This window comes from Macrobrachium nipponense, chromosome 37 (assembly GCF_015104395.2).
Source record: "Macrobrachium nipponense isolate FS-2020 chromosome 37, ASM1510439v2, whole genome shotgun sequence".
In the NCBI taxonomy this organism is placed as follows: Eukaryota; Metazoa; Arthropoda; class Malacostraca; order Decapoda; family Palaemonidae; genus Macrobrachium; species Macrobrachium nipponense.
Window position 1 is genome coordinate 41,865,903 of NC_061097.1, and position 22,638 is coordinate 41,888,540.

Sequence of the window (22,638 nt, forward strand, 5' to 3'; positions counted from 1 at the left end):
GGGAATTTGACATTAACTTCGACTAAATGGAATTGTCAATAAAATTCAGTCGGTTAGCTTTGAAAAGATGGAATTTGTCCGGGCAATTCTCTCATTTTTTTCGAGAAGGTAGAATTTGCTGTGGAAAGTCAGTTAATTAGCTTCGAAAAGATAGAATTCTCTGACATTTTGAAGTGGAACCAAAGTATGACTTGCACCAATGATGACAACGGAAGATATTCTTTGTTGACATAAGCTCACAGATAAAGAAACCAGATTGTGCGTGAAATGATAAAAAAAAAGAAATAAAAGTAAAGAGGGTCAGACGAAAGTAAACAATTTAGCAGATGTAGGGAGAGAACACGATCATAAGAAAAACGAAAAAAGAAAAAGAAAAAATATATGAAAGAAATACTGGGTAAAGGGGAATGATTTAGACGCAAGAATAAGAAAGAAATATACAACAACAAGGGGAAAATGCAGTTATCATTACGAAAAAAAAGGTCTTAAGAAGAGACACAACACAACACGTCCGGATTGAGAATAATTGAGATCCTGGTTTCCTTTTTGCTTTGTTTCGGGAAAACAACCAAAGGAAGAGTTACAGGGATTGGAAGGAGTCTTTTTTTTTCTTTTTGAAACCCGAGATCCTTCAGACGAAATAGAAATGAGAAAATTGAAAATAGTGTGTGGAGGAATGTTATGTTAGAATGTCTGACAAGAGAGGAAGTGTTGCAGGAATAGGGGAGAGAGAGAGAGGGGAACTGGTAGTAGAAGACTTTGGGCATAAACAGATTTAATTATTTTCTAGAGCTTTTCCCGCGTTGAGTTCTGACAGCGGTGTAGGAGGAGCTGCTTGTAAAGGTAAACAAGTATGACGGCGGTCTGGGTATAATGCTGTACATATATGAGCCGCTGTACCCATGAAACTCTCAGCTCCGGCCGTGGTGGCCTTTGCTGTTGCCGTTGCCGGAAGCACGATCATGGTAACTTAACCTTGAATAAATTAAAAGCTAGTGAGGCTAGAGGGCTGCAATTTGGTATGTTTCATGATTGGAGGTTGGATGATCAGCGTACCAATTTGCAGCTCTCTAGCCTCAGTAGTTTGTAAGATCTGAGGGCGGACGGGTGACCAGAGCCATCTCAATATTCTTTTACAGAAAACTAAAAAAAAGGTATTTATTTTTGCTTCTTTATTGATTCTATAAAAAACAGATCGACGATATCAACAAAAAAAATACAAAAAAAGATAAAGCCAAAATATTGAGTCGTCGTTTCTTACTATCTTAAGTCTATTAGTTCGTCGTTTCTTAAACAAAATATTAAAAAGTCTATTAGTTCGTCGTTTCTTTAACAAAATATTAAATAAAGTCATAGTTCGTCGTTTCTTAAACAAAATATTAAAAAAAGTCTATTAGTTCGTCGTTTCTTGAAAATAATATCATAAAAACGTCTATTGTTCGTCGTTTCTTGAACAAAATAGTTTTAATTTCTGTGGAGATACTGAGCTCATCACGCTCAAGGTTGTGAGAGGAAATGATCTCCTCTCTCCTCTCTCTCTCTCTCGTTCTCTATCTCTTCTCTCTCTCTCTCTCCTATCTCCTATCTCTCATGAAACCCTTCCACATTACTGGCCTCTGTCAGGCAGGATCAATCAATAATATAATTTCTTATGAATTATACCTTTACGACCGACTTCCCTTGATGCGGTAGGGGTAACTGCTCAGTGCGTCATCCAAAAGCATCATTATTCAACCTTCTTCTCAAATGCGGCTGGTTGGGACTAGATGACGAACATTTAGTTGTCGTCGACGGACTTTTAGCCTGATGTTTTTGCAGTGGAGATTCCCGGCGAAGGTTTAATAATAATAAAATAATAATAATAATACAATAATAATAATAATAATAAATAATCTCTTTGTTGGGAAAAGTCTTGTGGTCAGTAAAAAATAATTACTTTTTTTTAGACGACTTTTATCCAGATGTTTTCGAAGTGGGGGATCCCGGAAGAAGGGTAAGGAATCAAAATAAATAATAATAATAAGAAAAATAATAATAATAATAAATAATAAAATAATAATAAGTAATAACTAATAAATAATAATTAAGATAAACAGCGGCACAAGGATCAGGTCCCTAATAAGGAACCAAGGTATGTTCAAAGAAAACGATAGACGGAAATCAACATCTCTCCCATATGTAGGAAGTGCAATACGAAAATGAAACCATAAAACCAACATAGCAAGTGAATGCCCGGCACTGCACAGAAAACCAGTCCCCAAAAAAAGAGGCATGATTTCAGTAGCAAAAGCACCCTCCACTGGAGCCTGCTGCAAGAAACATCAAGCTACCTTGCAGTAAATTAAGTGGTACGAGCACCCCAAGCTGAGGGAGTGAATAGGAAAAAACGATCACCAAAAAGCAAAGATACCCTGGGGGACTATGGTTATCAGAAACGGATAGGGGTGATACGTGCAAACAAAAGGTACCAGGCGTGAACGTTGATTGACAAAAGTCAAGAAGGAAAAAGTATCACTCATTGATGTCGCAATTACCATGGGACACCAGAGTTGAAGAGAAAGAGACGGGAAAAAATGGGAATAAGTATCAAAGAGCTGAAATAGAAATAAGAAGGATATGGGATATTGCCAGGGAAAATCCGTTACCCATAATCATAAGGAAAGCAACTATGCACGATCCCAAGATCCCTCTGAAAAGGAATCTAGAAAAACCTAGAGGCTGAAGTAGCTCCAGGATTGATGCAGAAAGAGTGTGATCGAGAAACGGCACAGCATAGTAAGAAAAAGTGATGGACTCCTAAGGCAGGGCAGGGATGCAAACCCGGGAAACCCCCACCACTATTAAATACCACCCAGTCGGAATTGGAGGACTGTGATAGAGCAAAAAATCCCACAGTTTATTGGCCAAAATGTACAATGTAATTTAAATTTAAAAGGTCCAGCATGGATAGACTTTCGGGAATCCTGTTCGGTTTCCCCTTATCAATCTGAACAAGTTGATATGGTTACTCCAGCCAAAGTAAAACATAAAACAGGAGTAAAAAATTAAAATGGACTTGTTTTATGAACCAACGGTAACCGACTCGTCAAGCATTAAATCAGGCAAAGCGCCGTTCGACTGGAAGCGGTATTAAACGGTCCTTTGCCTAATGCGGGTCGTTTTGATGGTCTTCAACAGTATAGGATAATGGCGCGGCAGCATCGGTTACTGGAAGTAGCAGCGCTACCTGAACGCGAGGGAAAGAAAGGGATGGGCAACCGCAAACATCAAACGTTGGCTAAAGAGACAAAACACTAATCATAAATGGTGTTTATTCTTAAAGCCTTTAATATATTTCATGGAAATAAGATTCAATTGGTGAATTATCTTCGTGTGTGAAAGATTTATTGCCTTCATAGAAAAGCCAGCTGTCTATCCCCGCACCCTCCAACCTAGCCTTCTTATACTTAAAAAACATCTTGACTTTTAAAAAATTTTACTTTAGATTCTTCCCAATTTATGGCGGTGATCGAGATTTAAGACAGTGACTTTACTAATACATTGTTTTCCGCATGGCAACTGGTCTGCTCTTTTGTGTTCCCGATTTTGAGGGTGGGTAACCCTTGTACCACTTTCCCCGAAAACATAAATTTATTTAGTCACATTCTGAACAGGGAATTCGTAAAACACCAAACATGGTTTATTGTGAATTGGTTGTACGGTATTGTTATGTATAAGAAGTTCTTTTAATGGTTGTTGTTAATAATTATAGAACTTATAATTTATTTTATCATTCGATTGATTTTGCTAACAGTTTTCCGTATTTCTGTCTAAGTGAGGATTAATTAAAAGGGGTGGAAGACAATTCGTAAACTTCTTTTTGTCATTTTTTTTTAAAAGTTAGAGGAAATCTATGTAGAATATTATTCTGGGCTTTTTACAAAATGTGGTTATTAATAAAATATGAAGGGTAACAAAGATTTTTGAAAATCATTTCAATTTGTGTTAAGATCTCTGTCAATGGATGTCGGGCGGGGTCGCAAATTTTCAGGGTCTCCCAAAATAAAATAAAATTGACTAAGATGTTAGTTTTGACTTCATTACTGTGGCCAGGAGAAAAAATGAATGTACGATTCCTGCAACTGGTTTCTTTAACGATATACTGGAAAATTTAAAAATGAAAGTTACTGGGTCATGGAAGATCAGTATGTCTAAAAACGGCCAACTTATCATCTGTTTCGTTGTTCTGCGTGGAGTTGACCTTGGATCGAGGGCAAGATTCCATTAAATAGAACGAAAGAAATTGTTTAAAATTTGAAGGGTTAACCTGTTTAAAAAATAATGAAAAATATCATCTACTGTACCTCACCCAAAAAAAATAGGTCTTGGTGAAGGTTATCACAGTTCTGTAAAATTTCAACTCCAACAGATTCCAGCATAAATTGGCAAGAACTGGAGGGAGACAAAGGCTTTTAAGAAAATAAAGGACCATTATGATAGTTGGTTGTCCTCTTTAGCCCACAATCTTGATGCGGCGGTTGCCTCCCTTTCGTCCCGTTCAGGTAAACTCTGCTACTTTCCAGTTAAAAAACCCGATTGCTGCCTGGCCGGGCACCTTCTATGCTGTTGAAAGAAAACCATCAAAACGACCGCATTGGTCAAGGGGGACCAATTAGACGTTTCCAGACGATTTGGTAGGGCTTTCATCAGAAAACGATGGCATTGCCTGATTTATGCTTGACGGACCGGTTCCATTGGTTCATAAAACAAGTAATTTAAATTTATGGGGTAAAAAATTCCCCTAAAAACCCTTTTCCTTGTTTTTTAAATGGTTTTACTTTGCTGGTAGTACCAATCCAAACTTGTCAGTTTGATAAAGGGGAAATGAACAGATTCCCGGAAAGGTATACTTGCTGCTTTTAAATTTAAATTTAACTTTCCACTGTACATTTGACATAACTGTGGATTTATTTATCCATTTGAAGACTCCGTGCTACTATGAGGATTTTTTAATAATAATAATAATAATAAATAATCCTCCAGTTTGGGAAAAAGTCAATTTGAGGTTAGTAAAAATAATTATTTTTAGACCGGCTTTTACCTTTTACCAGATGTTTTGCGAAGTCGGGTTCCTGGAAGGGGAACAAAAAGGGTTAAATTAAATAATATGGATTGCCGGTCCCAAGCCCGGATAAATAGGGGAGGGTTGGTGTTCAGGAACGGGCATCCGGCTGTTAAAAATCTGTGCCAAAAACCAAAAAATGGAACTGAGACGAAATATTGGGAAAGAGGTAATGATGGGGCGTTACTCCGTAAACGGACGCACAGAAGACATCGCCCTAACTCTGATGGTAAGGCGAGGGGCTCACTGCATCAGGGAGCGGATGGGTGCAGCTTAAAGAAGCGACGGGTCACATTGGGTTCAGAGTATGTCAGCTAAAATGTTGGGTCCATGACTGGGAGAGGTAGAGAAATTGGCTCGACTTGATGAGAGAAAAGAAAGTAGATGTTGTTTGGTGTGTGCCAAGAAACGCGGATGAAAGGAAATTAAAGCTAAAGAAGTTGGAGGATGGATATAAAGCTATATTATGGTTGGATGGGGACGCAAATAAACAAAGGTAGAAAACGGAGTTGGATCATAGTACTGTCTTAGTGAAACTAAAGAATACCCGGTAATAGAAGTGCATAGAAAAGAATGACCGTTATTCATCCAGATTGAAGATAGTTTATGGAGGAGACACACTTCTTGTAATGTGTCACTACAACACGACATATAAAGAACCAAACAAAGGTTGGTTTGCACCAGAAGAAGAGAACGGGAAATTTCTGGAGAGGGACAATGGATGGAATAATGCAAGAAACTGGAAGGAAGGCATGAAGAGGGTTGATAGATTGGGGCAGATTTGAATGGGCCATGTCGGAAGTGAAAATTGAGGCGACTTGGGAGGGCGGGGCATGGGGGGCCATGGAATTGGGGAGAGAAAACCCAGAAGGAGAGAGTGTAAGTGGGACTTTGCTGTGTCATTCGAACATGGCAAAATGAAACAAAACAATTCTTTGAGAAGAAAAGGGAACCACCTAATTAACATAAGAGGAAGCGGGGGGAAGATTCCCTCCAGATTGACTAATTTCTTGTATAAAACGGATTAAAATCCTGGTGGAGGAGGTCAAGAAACTGCAAAACGTTATTCCAGGCGACCATGTAGGCCCCCACCACAACACAGGCGCTACGTATGGACCTGGAAGTTGAAAAGGAAAAGGAAGAAAACAAAAAAACCAAAAGCTAAACGGGATTAAGGAAAATTAAATGGTACCAATTACAGAATGGAAGGGGATAAGAAGAGAGAGTTTAAGAAAGGAGGGTTTTGGAGGATATTGATAATAGGGATTGAAGCGATGTTACAAGGAATGGTGGGCAATGAAATCAGGCCAGAGCAGTAATAAGAAGGCATGGAAAGGAGCTGCTAGGAGAGACATCACACTGCACCATAGGGAAGAAAAGGAGAGGTTTTGGTGGTGGGATGAAGACAGTTGAGAAAAGTACGTTAAAAGATAAGAAGGAGGCAAAGAAAAGATGGGGAAGAGTCACAGTCAGTGGAAGGACAGAAAAGAGGTACAGATGAGTGAAAAAACAAGGTGGGGTGAAATTAAAAAGGTGGTAGCCCAAGCTTCCCAAAGGCCCCCCCAAACAACCAAGTGCGATGATGGATGGTATAATGAGCGTGGGGACAAAGGAAGGAATTTAAAGAAGATGATTCAAGCTAATCAAAGGGTTAGAAATAAGAGCATCCAAAGATTATGAAGAAAGCCACATATCAAACAAATAAAGGGATCAAGAGGGGTGTAGTGCTTAGAAAGTGGAGGGAAAGACCATTGTGAAGAGATGGAGAAAGAATATTTCGAAACAGTTGTTAATGGAAGAAAATAATAGAACTAATAAGAGAGGTAAATGGGGCAAAGTCGACAAACATTGGCATGGTAATGCACGGTTTTCTAGCAAGAGGTACTAAATGCACTGAAGGAAGATGAAGAATGAGGGAAGCGGCAAACCGGACCAAGACATGATCCCCGGTTGGAGGCATGGAAAAGCCATTAGGAGATGAAGGAGTGGATATACTTTTACGGATATTATGATAAAGTTCCTTGAACAGGAAAAGATACCAAATGAGTGGCGGACTTTAGGGAGCTATTAATTGATCCCAATTTTTAAAGGGAAACGGCGATGTCCAAGGACAGTGTGTTGGTAATTATAGGGCATCTTACAATTTGCATGTTCCCACACTTTGGAAAGAATGGAACTGGAATGGATGATAGATGCTATGACTGAGAGAAGAAGGAAGTACAAAAGTAGGTTAAAAGAGCAGATGGGATTTATGAAGGGGAAGGGGAACAACAGATGGTATATTTTGTCTGGGGAGGGGGGGGGGGGCAAAAAAAAAAATAATGGAGAAAGGAAGAATAAATTCGGGGAAAGACAAGGGAACCTTACCATATGGCATTCATTGACCTTGAAAAGGGCTTCTTATGACCGAGTCCCGAGACCAAGCAGGTTTATCTGGAGGCAAGCCTGAAGGGAAGAAGATGGCTGCCAGAGAAGGGGCATTGTGCGAGCTGATGCAAAGAGATGTACCAAGAAATGTTATTTACGCCAGAGGTGTAGGAGCAGTGTTGGGGAGACAGAAAGGTTTGAGGTGAGAGTAGGATTACACCAGGGGGTCGGCTCTGAGCGCCCATTTATCTTTACCATAGTGATGGATGTTCATAAAGTAGAGGAAGTAAGGTAAGGGCAGTAACCCCCCCCCCCCCCCCCCATGGGGACCATCAAAAACAATTATGTATGCGGGATGATATTGTTCTGTGTGGGCAGAGAAGCAAGGGAAGATCTGGAAGTGAAATTGGAAAGATGGAGACAAAAGTACTGGAGGACAGAGGAAATGGAGAAAAGTAGACCAAGACCAAAATATGTATGTGTACTCCACCACTGAGGGGGATGATAGAGCAAAGTATTCAGCTTGGTGGGAGAGCAAATAAGGAGAGTTGATAAGTTTAAGTATTTATTTGGGATCTTTTGTTAACGGCTGGAAGGAACGTATGGAAGTAATTCAAGTAAAACCATCGGGTACAGGCCAGGCTGGGAACAACTGGATGAGCGGCCTCGGGAGTTCTTTGTGGAACAAAAGAGGTGCCGCGTAGCGGTTAAAAGGAAAATTTCACCAAGACGGTTGGTAAGACAAGAAAGCAAAGCTGTATTGGTACAGGAAACAGGAAGCAATGAGAAAAGGCAGAGCAGAAGAAGATGGTATGTGGCAGAAAAATGAGAATGCTTAGGTGGATGTTCTGGGGGAACAAGAAGTGGATAGGATCAGAAATGACTACATAAGGGGGTTCAACTAACACACAGGGGAAGTATCAAAGAAAGTTGCAGGAGGAGGGGAGGCTGAGATGGTTCATGGACAACCTGGTTGATGGGAGAGATGAAGGACCATGCTGGGAGACATTACTATGGGGGTGGACCCCCTCAGGGGCCAAGGAAGAAGAAAAAGAGGGAGACCAAGAAAGAGATGGAAAGGGGACTGTGTGAGAGGAGGGACTTACATGAGAAGGGAATTGAGAGGCAGAAGCACAGGATTAGACAAATAGATGGAAAACGGCTCATCCTGAAAACGGCGACCCCAATAAAAATGGGAAAAATCAAAACTGGGGAAGAAAATAACTAATAATAATAATAATAAAATAATAAATATTAATAATAATAATCAATCTCTCGGTGGGTGGGGTGAAAAGTTGTGGGTCGTGAAATTAACAGTTTGTTTTGGAAGATGTGGGAATTCATGGATTCTTTCATTAGGGAGGGTTTATTTTATTTTATTTTTACGGGCAAACTTTCTGAAATGCCTTATTTGGTCTTCCTTCCCTGTTCTTAAATTGGGGACTGACCTCGGCGGGGTCAGAAGCCCCCTTATTGGATAAATTGCCAATTAAGTACCGTTTAACGAAAGGGTACTTGATATGGGAATTCGCATTAAGGAATTTAATTAGCACACAGCGACGCACACACTTTTCTTAGTTCCTATTGATTCTTATCCCTATCGTGAATGCGTTTTTATCCTAGTGATAACTGGGAAGGGCTTAAAACAATTTTTAAAAAATTTTTTTGGGGCCCTTCTTCCAGCCCGGTGGGGTTGCCATATTTAGGGAAATATACGTAGAAGTGAATCTCTAGACCTTGATTTAAAAAAATGAGGGTAAAACCAGAAAAGAAAGGTGGTCCTTCCCATTTAAATGAAGATGTTGAGGATTTGGAAGAACGGATCGCAATAAGAAAAAATTGTTGAAATTCAAACCAATCCTCTCAGGCTGAATGGAAGGCAGTGCCACCAAAATAAAAATTACCTGTCGAAAAAAGTAGGGAAGAGGGAATGGCCCACTTCGGACGAGAAAGGAGGAGAGAGGAGAGACGAGAGAGAGAGAGAGTGTTAGGAAGTAGGGATAACTTAGTATCAATATTTTCCCGAACTTTTTGGGGAGCGGTATAATTACTCAACCCTTGACAGGAGGTTTGCGATTTCGAACAAGTGGTTGATTGCCTGCCTCTGAAATTTTTTGGTAATTTTATTATTATTATTATTATTGTTATTATTATTTATTATTATTTATTATTATTATTGTGTTATTATTATTTAATTTATTTACTTGTATTAATTTAATCCATTATTTGCTTTTTGATGTTATTCTTTAACGTTATTAGTGGAGGAAAGAAACTTTCTCTATACTTTTGATCAGCAGGTTCGTCTCTCTCGCCTCTCTCCTCTACGCTCTCTCTCTCTCTCTTCTCTCCTCTCTCCTCTCAATATAAAAAGCGTATTATATATAGGTTCGAGTATAAAATTAGATTATCTCCTCGGGGAGATGAGACGAGAGAGGAGGAGAAGAGACGAGAGAGAGATTGAGAGAGAGAGAGAGAGAGGGAGAGAGAAAGGAAATTAGATTTATCTTCGGGGAGGGGGAGACAGAGAGAGAGACAGAGGAGAGAGAGAGAGAAAGAAAGAGAAGAGAAAGGAAAGGCGTCGAATAATAAAATGTGTCATTCTATATTTTTATCTTTCTAAAAATCTTTATTCCGGAAAACAAATAACATTTGCTGCTTCATCTTATTAATTGTTTTGCTCCAGATAGAGGAGAGGAGAGGATGAGAGACGAGATGACGAGAGCAAGAATTGAGTGGAGACGATGACGAGAGAGAGAGGAGAGAGAGCAATTTTAAGTAATTGACATAAGGCTTTCCGTTCATTCAATTATTCATAAAAATTTATATCTTTTGCTGCAAGGATTTCTGTTTGAGATTCGTAAGGATTCTTTGTCTAAAAGTTCTTAAGGCTTCTTTGCCAAGGTTCACCAAAGATTTGCTTTTGATTAGATTCTTAACGATTACTATGTCAAGATTCGTTAAGGATTCTAAGTCAAAATTCTTAAGGAAGTCTTTTTTTATAATTCTTAAGGACTGGTTTGTCAAGATTCTCAAGAATTCTGTTTGTCTAGGTTCTTAGGAATTCTTTGGTCCCCCAAGATTGCTGGATGGATTTTTGTTTAGATCTTAAGGATTCTTTGTCTAGATTATTAAGGATTCGATTGCTTCCGGTATTCCCTAATGATTCTCTTGTCTAAATTTCTTAAGGGAATTCTTTGTCCAAGATTCTGTTGTCATTCTTTGTCAAAGATTCCTATAAATAAAAATTGTTCTTAAGGATTCTTCTGCGTATTCTTTGTGAAAATTTCTTCATTGATATAAGTTCTTTGAGATTCTTTGTCAACATTCCCTCGGCAATTGCTTAGTCAAAGCTTCTTGCCATTCATTGTCAAGAGTTCCCATTTTTTTAAACAAAATCATCTTGAGTTTGGTTTCGAGATTCTTGTCAAGATTCTTATTAAGGATTCCTCGCGATTCTTAGTCAAGGTTAGAAAACCGATAAATTACCCATTCCTCCAAGAGAACCCCAACTCTCTTTTTTACGTTTGGTGCTTTTGGTTTAACAGATAATGAAAATGAGATATATTGCATTCATTGATTTACATATAAAAGACCCTTTGTTTGTTTTGTTTGTTGTCATGACTAATTAAAGTGAGAGTTATTGCGTGGGACATCGTTTGCTTGGGGAAAACAAACAAAACTCTTGACATCCAAACAGAGAATTAAAGTTGAAAAGAAAGGTCGTTTATTTCATTTCTCAAAATAAATGAGGAGAAGCATGGAAGAAGAAACCTTTTTTGTATAAACAAAAAAACGATGAGGACACGAAATCATAAAAGAAGAAGCGATTTCATTTCCTCTTTATTAATGTTATGTTTTTTGGTTTAATGAGTAAATGGAAAGCCAAGCAATTATTATTTATTATGATTCGTGTTAAGAGAATGCGGTTTTTGCGATGAGAGAGAGAGAGATGAAGACGAGAGACGAGAGAGAGAAGGAGAGGAGAGACCTTGGAGAGAGAGAGAGAGAGAGAATTAACAAGGGTAACAGAAAGGGATTATATAATTGAATTATGGAAATAAAAAGTAAGAAATGTAAACGTGATTGGGTTTTCGCGAGTCATAAATATTAAGTTAAAATCTAATTCAAAGACGAATTAAAGTTATAAATCGTTAATTTCAGAGGTAAATTCGACAGTTGCAAGAGAGGAGGAGAGAAGGATGGAGAGAAGGATGAGGGACGAGAGAAAGATGAGAGAGACGGAGAGAACGCCGAGAGATGAAGAGAGAGAGAATATTTCCTACAAAGGATGAACAATGGTCCCATAATTTACACTATTAATGAGCGATAATATGTTTGAGATCTACCTTAGACCTGCGATAAGTTCTTGCCTCCTTCCTTGTATTCCTCAATCACAAACGGAGGAGAGAGAGAGAGGAGACGCAGAGAAGATGAGAGGATGAAGAATGAGGAGCAATGGAGAAGGATGAGGAGAGAGTAGAGAGAGAGGGAGGGAGAATATTCCTACAAAAAAATAAGCAAGTCCATATTTAGCCCTTAAATGATGCGAATAATATGTTTGAGAGCCACCTTAAGCCTACCTGATAAATTATTGCCTTCTTGCTTGCGGTCACAGTCACGAAAGGAGGAGAGAGAAGACGAGAGAGAGATGAGGAGAGTAGAGAGGAGAGAGAGAGACGAGAGAGGAGAGAGATGTTCGAACTGCATCCGGGAATGTTCAGAAATAAGGCATCGAACTTTCTACATTTGGTTCCTCCCATCTGGATCTCAGGCTTAGTTGCTTATAATTCCGATAAGTATTATCAAAGATGAAAGAAGTACAAACAGAGAGCATTGTTGGGGTATTTAAAACGATCAACATTTGTTTTGGGAAACTTCATTCACAAACTCGAATTTGTCTTCCTAGTGTAGACGAAGTCCGTTCGCCTTTCTGGTTTTATGTAGTTGATTGACTTATTAATCTTTCCAAAAAGTACGAATTTGAATTGATTCGAGCTAATTCCGGGCACACAACACACATTTCCTTTCCGGGTGTGTAGGGGCCAATCAGATGAAAGATAAGGTTTCTCTCTCTCTCTCTCTCTCTCTCTCTCTCTCTCTCTCTCTCTCTCTTCTTTCCTTATATATAGTATATATTATATAGATATTATACTATATTATACCAGATACTATATATAATATATATATATATGCATTATACAATGGTATTTCTTTTTATACATAATAGGTTATTATACATTATTTTATGTATATTGGATTATATATTTATACTATATTTACAAGGTTTTATATGTACGTGATTTTTATTTTTAATAATATATATATATGTATAATATATAATTAATATAAAGAACTTACATAGATATATATTATTATATATATTATAATAGATAATATAATATAATATATATATATATTATAATTATGGTATCTTAGAGAAACTTCACTCAACACACATAACACACACACACCACACACACGACACACACATAGATATATATATAATTATAGATATATATAATATAAAAATATATACATAATATCATATTATAGATATGACTTAATATACATACTTATCAGATATATATCATATTATATATCTATATATATAATCATATATATACTTATTATATATATAGGTATTGATAACTGAATCACGAAAGTTTGAACGTGATAAATCTATAAATAAAGGTATAATAACGAGGGAAAAATAAACAACGGAGTTTCTGCAAGATCTTTCGACTCAAACGTCCATTACTCAGCAGATAAACTGACATATACATGAAGAATTGACAGTACAAGAAAGGTCGTATAATTGACAGATAGGGATTATAAGGAGATTAGTTCCTTGAATCCGGCACACCTGGAGAATGAGTAACCTTCCCAAACAAGCATAAAGATGGGTACAATTAAAAAAAAAAGATTAAGTCAATTTGCTCAGACACAAGAACAAGACAATTAAATGATTATATAAGGCGACAGCTATTCAGAACTTTGGTAAACAAAAACATTATATATATATATATATATATATATATATATATATTTATATACATATACATATATATATATATATATATATATATATATATATATATATATTTCCCTATTTACCATGTAAACCTTTTTCACAGACTATACAAAGTTAAAATAAAACACAGAAACTTCATAACATGTCGCATAAAATGAAATATATATACATAGCAGTCACATCCATAACATAACAGAATTTCATCGCAAGAGATGCCGAGACAGAGCTTGTCAAAAAAAAAAAAAATAAAAAAACACACATTTGTATGAAAAAAATTATCTCAATTAGCGATGCGTTGATTAAAACCAACGCCGCTTGGAAAAAAAACGCGTCATAGCTTCGGTTATTAAAGGGAACTGGGTCCGAATTACTCAGGATTTCCGCCTCGTAGGAACCCAGAAAAAAATTGTTAATAAAAAAAAAGTTGTTTTGTCGAATACGTAATTTTTTTCTGGACGTGCTTGTTTTATTTTTATACTATTGCGGGAAGGCGGTACATGAAGGGGGTGGGGGTTGGCGGAAGGGGGGTTGTGGTTGGAGGGGGTTGGTACCATTGGTAGATAGGTAACTTACAGTCAGGTTGTAAGAAATAAACTTATAAATAAGACATATTGGTTGAGGAATGATTCTGGAGAGAAACAGGTAATACTTCTAAAAAAACACTTTAGGCATCCCTTATAAGGTTCTTTGTGGAAAAAAAAAAATATATTATATATATATATTAATAAAAAAAATGTAAATGTAAATGAAGGGGTGGTGGTGGGGGGAGGGGGGTTGTGGTTGGAGGGTTTTGGTACCATTGGTAGTTAGGTAACTTACAGTCAGGTAGTAAGAAATAAACTTACAGTTCAGTCATATTGATTGAGGAATTTTTCCGACTGTAAGTACCTCTGTTCACATTCTCTTTCTTCCATCTGACTCTCCATAACCCTCATAAAATATTGTTTCGTTTAGCAACTGCGCGATTTCCCTCCTCTTTCCCTTCTAAATAAACCTTTTTTTACCCTCAATTTCTCTTTTTAAGGTTCTTTGGGACGTCCCTTCGACCCCTTTCATTCTTTTCGACTCTACCTCCTCTCATCTGACTTTCCTTAACTTTCTCCCAACAATTTGTTAAGGAAACTGTCTCCTTTAGGTTCGAATAGATAGAATTTTCCAAGGGAATTTTGTCGTCAACTTCGAAAAAATTGAATTCGCCAATGACATTCAGTCAGTTAACTTTGAAAAGATGGCATTTGTCAAGAAAGTTCTCTCATTTATCTTAGAAGAGATAGAATTTTCCAAGGGAATTTTGACATTAACTTCGACTAAATGGAATTTGTCAATAAAATTCAGTCGGTTAGCTTTGAAAAGATGGAATTTGTCCGGGCAATTCTCTCATTTTTTTCGAGAAGGTAGAATTTGCTGTGGAAAGTCAGTTAATTAGCTTCGAAAAGATAGAATTCTCTGACATTTTGAAGTGGAACCAAAGTATGACTTGCACCAATGATTACAACGGAAGATATTCTTTGTTGACATAAGCTCACAAATAAAGAAACCAGATTGTGCGTGAAATGATAAAAAAAAAAGAAATAAAAGTAAAGAGGATCAGACGAAAGTAAGCAATTTAGCAGATGTAGGGAGAGAACACGATCATAAAAGAAAAACGAAAAAAGAAAAAATATATGAAAAGAAATACTGGGTAAAGGGGAATGATTTAGACGCAAGAATAAGAAAGAAATATACAACAACAAGGGAAAATGCAGTTATCATACGAAAAAAAAAGTCTTAAGAAGAGACACAACACAACACTCCGGATTGAGAATAATTGAGAATTTGGTTTCCTTTTTGCTTTGTTTCGGGAACCAAGGAAGAGTTACAGGGATTGGAAGGAGTCTTTTTTTTCTTTTTTGAAACCCGAGATCCTTCAGACGAAATAGAAATGAGAAATTGGAAAATAGTGTGTGGAGGAATGTTATGTTAGAATGTCTGACAAGAGAGGAAGTTGTTGCAGGAATAGGGGAGAGAGATGAGGGGACTGGTAGTAGAAGACTTTGGGCATAACAGATTTAATTATTTTCTAGAGCTTTTCCCGCTTGAGTTCTGACAGCGGTGTAGGAGGAGCTGCTTGTAAAGGTAAACAAGTATGACGGCGGTCTGGGTATAATGCTGTATATGAGCCGCTGTACCCATGAAACTCTCAGCTGGCCGTGGTTGGCCTTTGCTGTTGCCGTTGCCGGAAGCACGATCATGGGTAACTTTAACCTTGAATAAATTAAAAGCTAGTGAGGCTAGAGGGCTGCAATTTGGTATGTTTCATGATTGGAGGTTGGATGATCAGCGTACCAATTTGCAGCCCTCTAGCCTCAGTAGTTTGTAAGATCTGAGGGCGGACGGACAAAAATCCATCTCAATAGTTTTCTTTTACAGAAAACTAAAGGTATTTATTTTTGCTTCTTTATTTATTCTTATAAAAAAACGACGATATCTACAAAAAAAAGATAAAGTCTATTAGTTCGTCGTTTCTTAAACAAAATATTAAAAAAAGTCTATTAGTTCGTCGTTTCTTAAACAAAACAAAATATTAAAAGTCTATTATTTCATCGTTTCTTAAACAAAATATTAAAAAAAGTCTATTAGTTCGTCGTTTCTTAAACAAAATATTAAAAAAGTCTATTAGTTCGTCGTTTCTTAACCAAAATATTAAAAAAAGTCTATTAGTTCGTCGTTTCTTAAACAAAATATTAAATAAGTCTATTAGTTCGTCGTTTCTTAAACAAAATATTAAAAAAGTCTATTAGTTCGTCGTTTCTTAAACAAAATATTAAAATAAAGTCTATTAGTTCGTCGTTTCTTAAACAAAATATTAAAAAAAAGTCTATTAGTTCGTCGTTTCTTGAACATAATATTATAAAAAGTCTATTTGTTCTTTGTTCGTCGTTTCTTAAACAAAATATTAAAAAAAAGTTCTATTAGTTCGTCGTTTCTTAAACAAAATATTAAAAAAAGTCTATTAGTTCGTCATTTCTTAAACAAAATAGTTTAATTTCTGAGATATTGCTTTCTGACGCTCAAGGTTGTGAGAGGAAATGATTCTCTCTCTCTCTCTCTCTCTCTCTCTCTCTCTCTCTCTCTCTCTCTCTCTCTCTCTCATATGAAACCCTTCCCCATTACTGGCCTGTGTCAGGCAGACTCATATAATATAACTCTTATGATATACCTTTACGACCGACTTCCCTTGATGGCGGTAACCTGCTCAGTGCTCATCCAAAAGCATCATTATCATCCTCTCAATGGCTGGTTGGACTAGATGACGACATTCGTGTCGTCGACGACTTTTAGCCTGATGTTTTTGCAGTGGGGATCCCGGCGAAGGTTAATAATAATAATAATAATAATAATAATAATAATAATAATAATAATAATAATAATAATAATAATAATAATAATTATAATAATAATAATAATCTCTTTGTTGGGAAAAGTCTTGTGGTCAGTAAAAAGGATTATTTTTAGACGACTTTTATCCAGATGTTTTCGAAGTGGGGATCCCGGAGAAGGTAAGGAATAATAATAATAATAATAATAATAATAATAATAATAATAATAATAATAATAATAATAATAATAATAATAATTGAGAAAGAAATCCACAGTTATGTAAATGTACATGTATTTAAATTTAAAAGCAGCATGGATAGCTTTCGGGAATCTGTTCGGTTCCCCTTATCAATCTGACAAGTTGATATGGTACTCCAGCAAAGTAAACATAACAGGAGTCAAAAATTAAATGACTTGTTTATGAACAATGGAACCGATCGTCAAGCATAAATCAGGCAATGCCGTCGTCTGGAGTGTCTAATTGGTCCTTGCCCAATGCGGTCGTTTTGATGGTCTTCAACAGCATAGGAGGCGCCGGCAGCATCGGTTACTGGAAGTAGCAGCGCTACCTGAACGGGAGAAAGGGAGGCAACCGCAGCATCAGACGGCTAAAGAGGCAACACTCTCATAATGGTCTTTATTCTTGAAGCCTTTAATATATTTCTTGGAAATAAGATCATTGGTGAATTTATCTTCGTGTGTGAAAGATTTATTGCCTTCATAGAAAAGCCGCTGTCTATCCCCGCATCCTCCGCTAGCCTTCTTATACCAACATCTTTACTTCTAAAAAATTACTTTAGATTCTTCCCAATTTATGCGGTGATCGAGCTTAAGACAGTGACTTACTAATACATTGTTTTCCGCATGCAACTGGTCTGCTCTTTTGTGTTCCCCGGTTTTAGTGGGTAACCCTGTACCACTTTCCTCGAAATATTTAGTCACATGCTGAACAGGGAATTTCGTAAACACCAACATGTTTATTGTGATTGGTTGTGGTATTGTTATGTATAAGAAGTCTTTTAATGGTGTTGTTATAATTATAGACTATATTTATTTTATCATTCTGATTTTTGCTAACAGTTTTCCATATTCTGTCTAAGTGAGGATTAAAAGGGGGTGCAAGACAATTCGTAAACTTCTTTTTGTCATTTATTTTAGAGAAATCTATGTAGAATATTCTTCTGGCTTTTTAAAATGCGTTATTAATAAAATATGAAGGGTAACAAAGATTTTTGAAAACATCTTCAATGTGTTTAAGTTCTCTGTCAATGAAGTCGGGGTCGCAAATTTTCAGGGCTCTCAAAACAAAATTGACTAAGATGTTAGTTTTGACTTTATTACTGTGCCAGTAGAAAAAATGAATGCATGTTTCTGCATTGGTTTCTTTACGATATACTGGAAATTTAAAAATGAAAGTTACGGGGTCATGGAAGATCAGTATGTCTAAAAACGGCAACTTATCATCTGTTTTGTGTTCTGCTGTGAACTTGATCGAGGGCAAGATTCTATTAATTTACCGAAAGAAATTGTCAAAATTTGAAGGGTTACCTTTAAAAATAATGAAAATATCATCTACGTACCTAACCCAAAAAATGGGTCTTAGTGAAGGTTCTCAGTTCTGTAAAATTTCAACTCCAACAAATTCCATGCATAAATTGGCAAGAATGAGAGAAAAAGGCTTTAAGAATAAAGACCATTATGATAGTGTTGTCTCTTTAGCCACATCTATTGGTGCGGTTGCCTCCCTTTCTCCCGTTCAGGTAACTCTGCTACTTCCAGTAACCGATGCTGCCGGCGCCTTCTATGCTGTTGAAGAAAACCATCAAAACGACCGCATTGGGCAAGGACCAATTAGACGTTCCAGACGACTGGCGGGGCTTTCATCAGAAAACGATGGCATTGCCTGATTTATGCTTGACGACCGGTTCCATTGTTCATAAACAAGTTATTTAATTTATGACTCCTGTTATGTTTACTTTGCTGGAGTACCAATCAACTTGTCAGTTTGATAAGGGGAACCGAACAGATTCCCGAAAGCTATCCTTGCTGCTTTTAAATTTCAATAATTGTACATTTACATAACTGTGGATTTATTTCTCCATTTGAAGACTCGTGCTACTATGAGGATTTAATAATAATAATAATAATAATAATCTCCAGGTTGCGAAAAATCATTCGGTTAGTAAAAATAATTATTTTTAGACGGCTTTTACCCAGATGTTTTCGAAGTGGGGTTCCTGGAGAAGTTAATAATAATAATAATAATAATAATAATAATAATAATAATAATAATAATAATAATAATAATAATAATAGCAAAACTCAGCAATGATGGAAAGAAATGAAGGAATAATAACGACGAACGACGTAAATGGAACCTCTGGCAACAGAGGAGCCTCGTCCGGCAACCAGGTATTCAACCCAATTGTAGGGGGAAGACGGTCAGGTACTTGGAGGTCGTCCATCCAAGCAACTGATTACCACAACGACAGTAATCAACAGCCTGAGATTGGAGCTACAGAGGCAAAAAAGGAAGAAATGGACAGAGAAGAAAATAAGGAAATATGGAGATGCTACATCAGAAGCAACCCGACGGGAGAGGAGGATAGAAGAAGATTGATCAACATCTGGAATGAGAGGAATAACACCCCCCAAACAGAGCAGAGGCTGGCAGACCAAGTAAGGAACATAAAGAAAAAGAACTGGCTCTCCCAACAGAAAGAGAAGAACTGGAAAGGGAAATGTCACACGACAACGAATTACTCGAAGACGAACTGAGAGACGATGCCACAGAAGACGACAGGGAGGATGAAGTATCAAAACAACGACGCACGAAGAAACACCGACGAAGTCACAGAGAGGACGGAATGGGTAGAAAAGATTAGCAATGGATGGAGCCAGATACAGAGAGAACAAAGATCCCCTCCATGAAAGCCTACAACACCAAGAAAATTAAGGGAGAAAACAAGTGAGGTCAATGAAATAATGGGCCTAATACACCACCACCAGTATCACAGAAACAAATAACTTGACATATGCAGGAGCAAGATTAGTAGCAGAAACTGATGGGGATTCGAACACCAACACCACCGTCACAACCAACAACCCAACAGAAACCAGCAAACCTCCTTGGAAAAGGCGCCTGGAGCAAAAATCAGGTGATGAGATCTACTTGAGGTAAATGAAGAGATGGCAGAAAAAAGGCTAAGAAGCAAGAAAACAAGGAGGAACTCAACGAGAAATACAAAGTACAAGGGAGGGGACTAACAACAACAATGAAGATGTAAAAACAGAGGCTTAAGGCCAAAGCACAAGATCCAACGGTACATTGAACAGGAATAAGGGATACCAACAGAACAAACAACCTATTCGGAACCAACCAGATCGTCGAAAAAAGGTAAGGAAAACAAAACAAGGGGAGGCTATACAGCCAACATAAGGAAGAGGGGAAGACAACCACCCAGAAATTTCTGAAGCCGACCCAAGTAAGAGACTCTGGGAAAACATATGGAGCAATCGGTATCACACAAACAAACATGCAACATGGCTCCAGGAAGTCAAGGAGAAGCAGGGAGAATAAAAACAAAGATTCACAGAGATCACGACAGACACAGTCAGACACCAACTAAAGAAAAATGCCAAACTGGAAAGCCCCAGGTCCCGATGAAGTCCATGGATACTGGCTCAAAAAACAAAACTTCAAGGCCCTAACCACCCACGAATAGCAGAACAACTCCAGCATTGTATGTCAAATCACAAGCACCCAAATGGATGACCACAGGAAGAACATCCTTAGTACAAAAAGACAAGAGTAAGGGAAATATAGCCAGTAACTACAGGCCTATCACCTGCCTACCAATAATGTGGAAGTTACTAACAGGTATCATCAGTGAAAGGCTATACAACTACCTAGAGGAGACAAACACCATCCCCCACCAACAGAAAGGCTGCAGAAGGAAGTGTAGGGGCACAAAAGGACCAGCTACTGATAGACAAAATGGTAATGGAGAAACAGTAGGAGAAGGAAAAACCAACCTAAGCATGGCATGGATAGACTATAAGAAAGCCTTCGACATGATACCACACACATGGCTAATAGAATGCCTGAAAATATATGGGGCAGAGGAAAATACCATCAGCTTCCTCAAAAATACAATGCGCAACTGGAATACAATACTTACAAGCTCTGGAATAAGACTAGCAGAGGTTAATATCAGGAGAGGGATCTTCCAGGGCGACTCACTGTCCCCCACTACTCTTCGTAGTAGCCATGATTCCCATGACAAAAAGTACTACAGAAGATGGATGCCGGGTACCAACTCAAGAAAGAGGCAACAAAATCAACCATCTGATGTTCATGGACGACATCAAGCTGTATGGTAAGAGCATCAAGGAAAGATACCCTAATCCAGACTGTAAGGATTGTATCTGGGGACATCAGGATGGAGTTTGGAATAGAAAAATGCGCCTTAGTCAACATACAAAAAGGCAAAGTAACGAGAACTGAAGGGATAAAGCTACCAGATGGGAGGAACATCAAACACATAGATGAGACAGGATACAAATACCTGGGAATAATGGAAGGAGGAGATATAAAACACCAAGAGATGAAGGACACGATCAGGAAAGAATATATGCAGAGACTCAAGGCGATACTCAAGTCAAAACTCAACGCCGGAAATATGGTAAATGCCATAAACACATGGGCAGTGCCAGTAATCAAATACAGCGCAGGAATAGTGGAATGGACGAAGGCTGAACTCCGCCAGCATAGATCAGAAAACCAGGAAACAATGACAATACACAAAAAAACACTACACCCAAGAGCAAATACGGACAGACTATACATAACCGAAAGGAAGGAGGGGAGAGGACTACTAAGTATAGAGGACTGCGTCAACATCGAAAACAGAGCATGGGGCAACTATCTGAAAACCAGTGAAGACGAGTGGCTAAAGAGTGCATGGGAAGAAGGACTAATAAAAGTAGACGAAGACCCAGAATATACAGAGACAGGAGAAAGACAGAAAGAAACAGAGGACTGGCACAACAAACCAATGCACGGACAATACATGAGAAAGACTAAAGAACTAGCCAGCGATGACAATTGGTAATGGCTACAGAGGGGAGAGCTAAAGAAGGAAACTGAAGGAATGATAACAGCGGCACAAGATCAGGCCCTAAGAACCAGATATGTTCAAAGTACGATAGACGGAAATAACATCTCTCCATATGTAGGAAGTGCAATACGAAAAATGAAACCATAAACCACATAGCAAGAGAATGCCCGGCACTTGCACAGAACCAGTACAAAAAGAGGCATGATTCAGTGGCAAAAGCCCTCCACTGGAGCCTGTGCAAGAAAACATCAGCTACCTTGCAGTAATAAGTGGTACGAGCACCAACCTGAAGGATGATAGAAAACGATCAGGCGAAGATCCTCTGGGACTATGGTATCAGAACAGATAGGGTGATACGTGCAAACAGACCAGACGTGACGTTGATTGACAAAGTCAAGAAGAAAGTATCACTCATTGATGTCGCAATACCATGGGACACCAGATTTGAAGAGAAAGAGAGGAAAAAAATGGATAAGTATCAAGATCTGAAAATAGAAATAAGAAGGATATGGGATATGCCAGTGGAAATCGTCCCACCCATAATCATAGGAGCACTAGGCACGATCCCAAGATCCCTGAAAAAGGAATCTAGAAAAAAAAAAACTAGAGCTGAAGTAGCTCCAGGATTGATGCAGAAGAGTGTGATCCTAAGAAAAAAA

General features: G+C 37.8%; 1 protein-coding gene across 1 annotated transcript in view; it reads right to left on the minus strand.

Annotated features, from left to right (window-relative positions):
- Positions 1-4,130: 4,130 nt before the first annotated feature.
- LOC135209355 (protein bicaudal C homolog 1-like) overlaps positions 4,131-22,638 on the minus strand; it is a 60,146-nt gene continuing 41,638 nt past the window's right edge. Inside the window, exon 19 of the mRNA XM_064242054.1 lies at positions 4,131-4,141. Coding sequence (XP_064098124.1) covers positions 4,131-4,141 — 11 coding nt within the window. The remainder of the gene's footprint in view (positions 4,142-22,638) is intronic.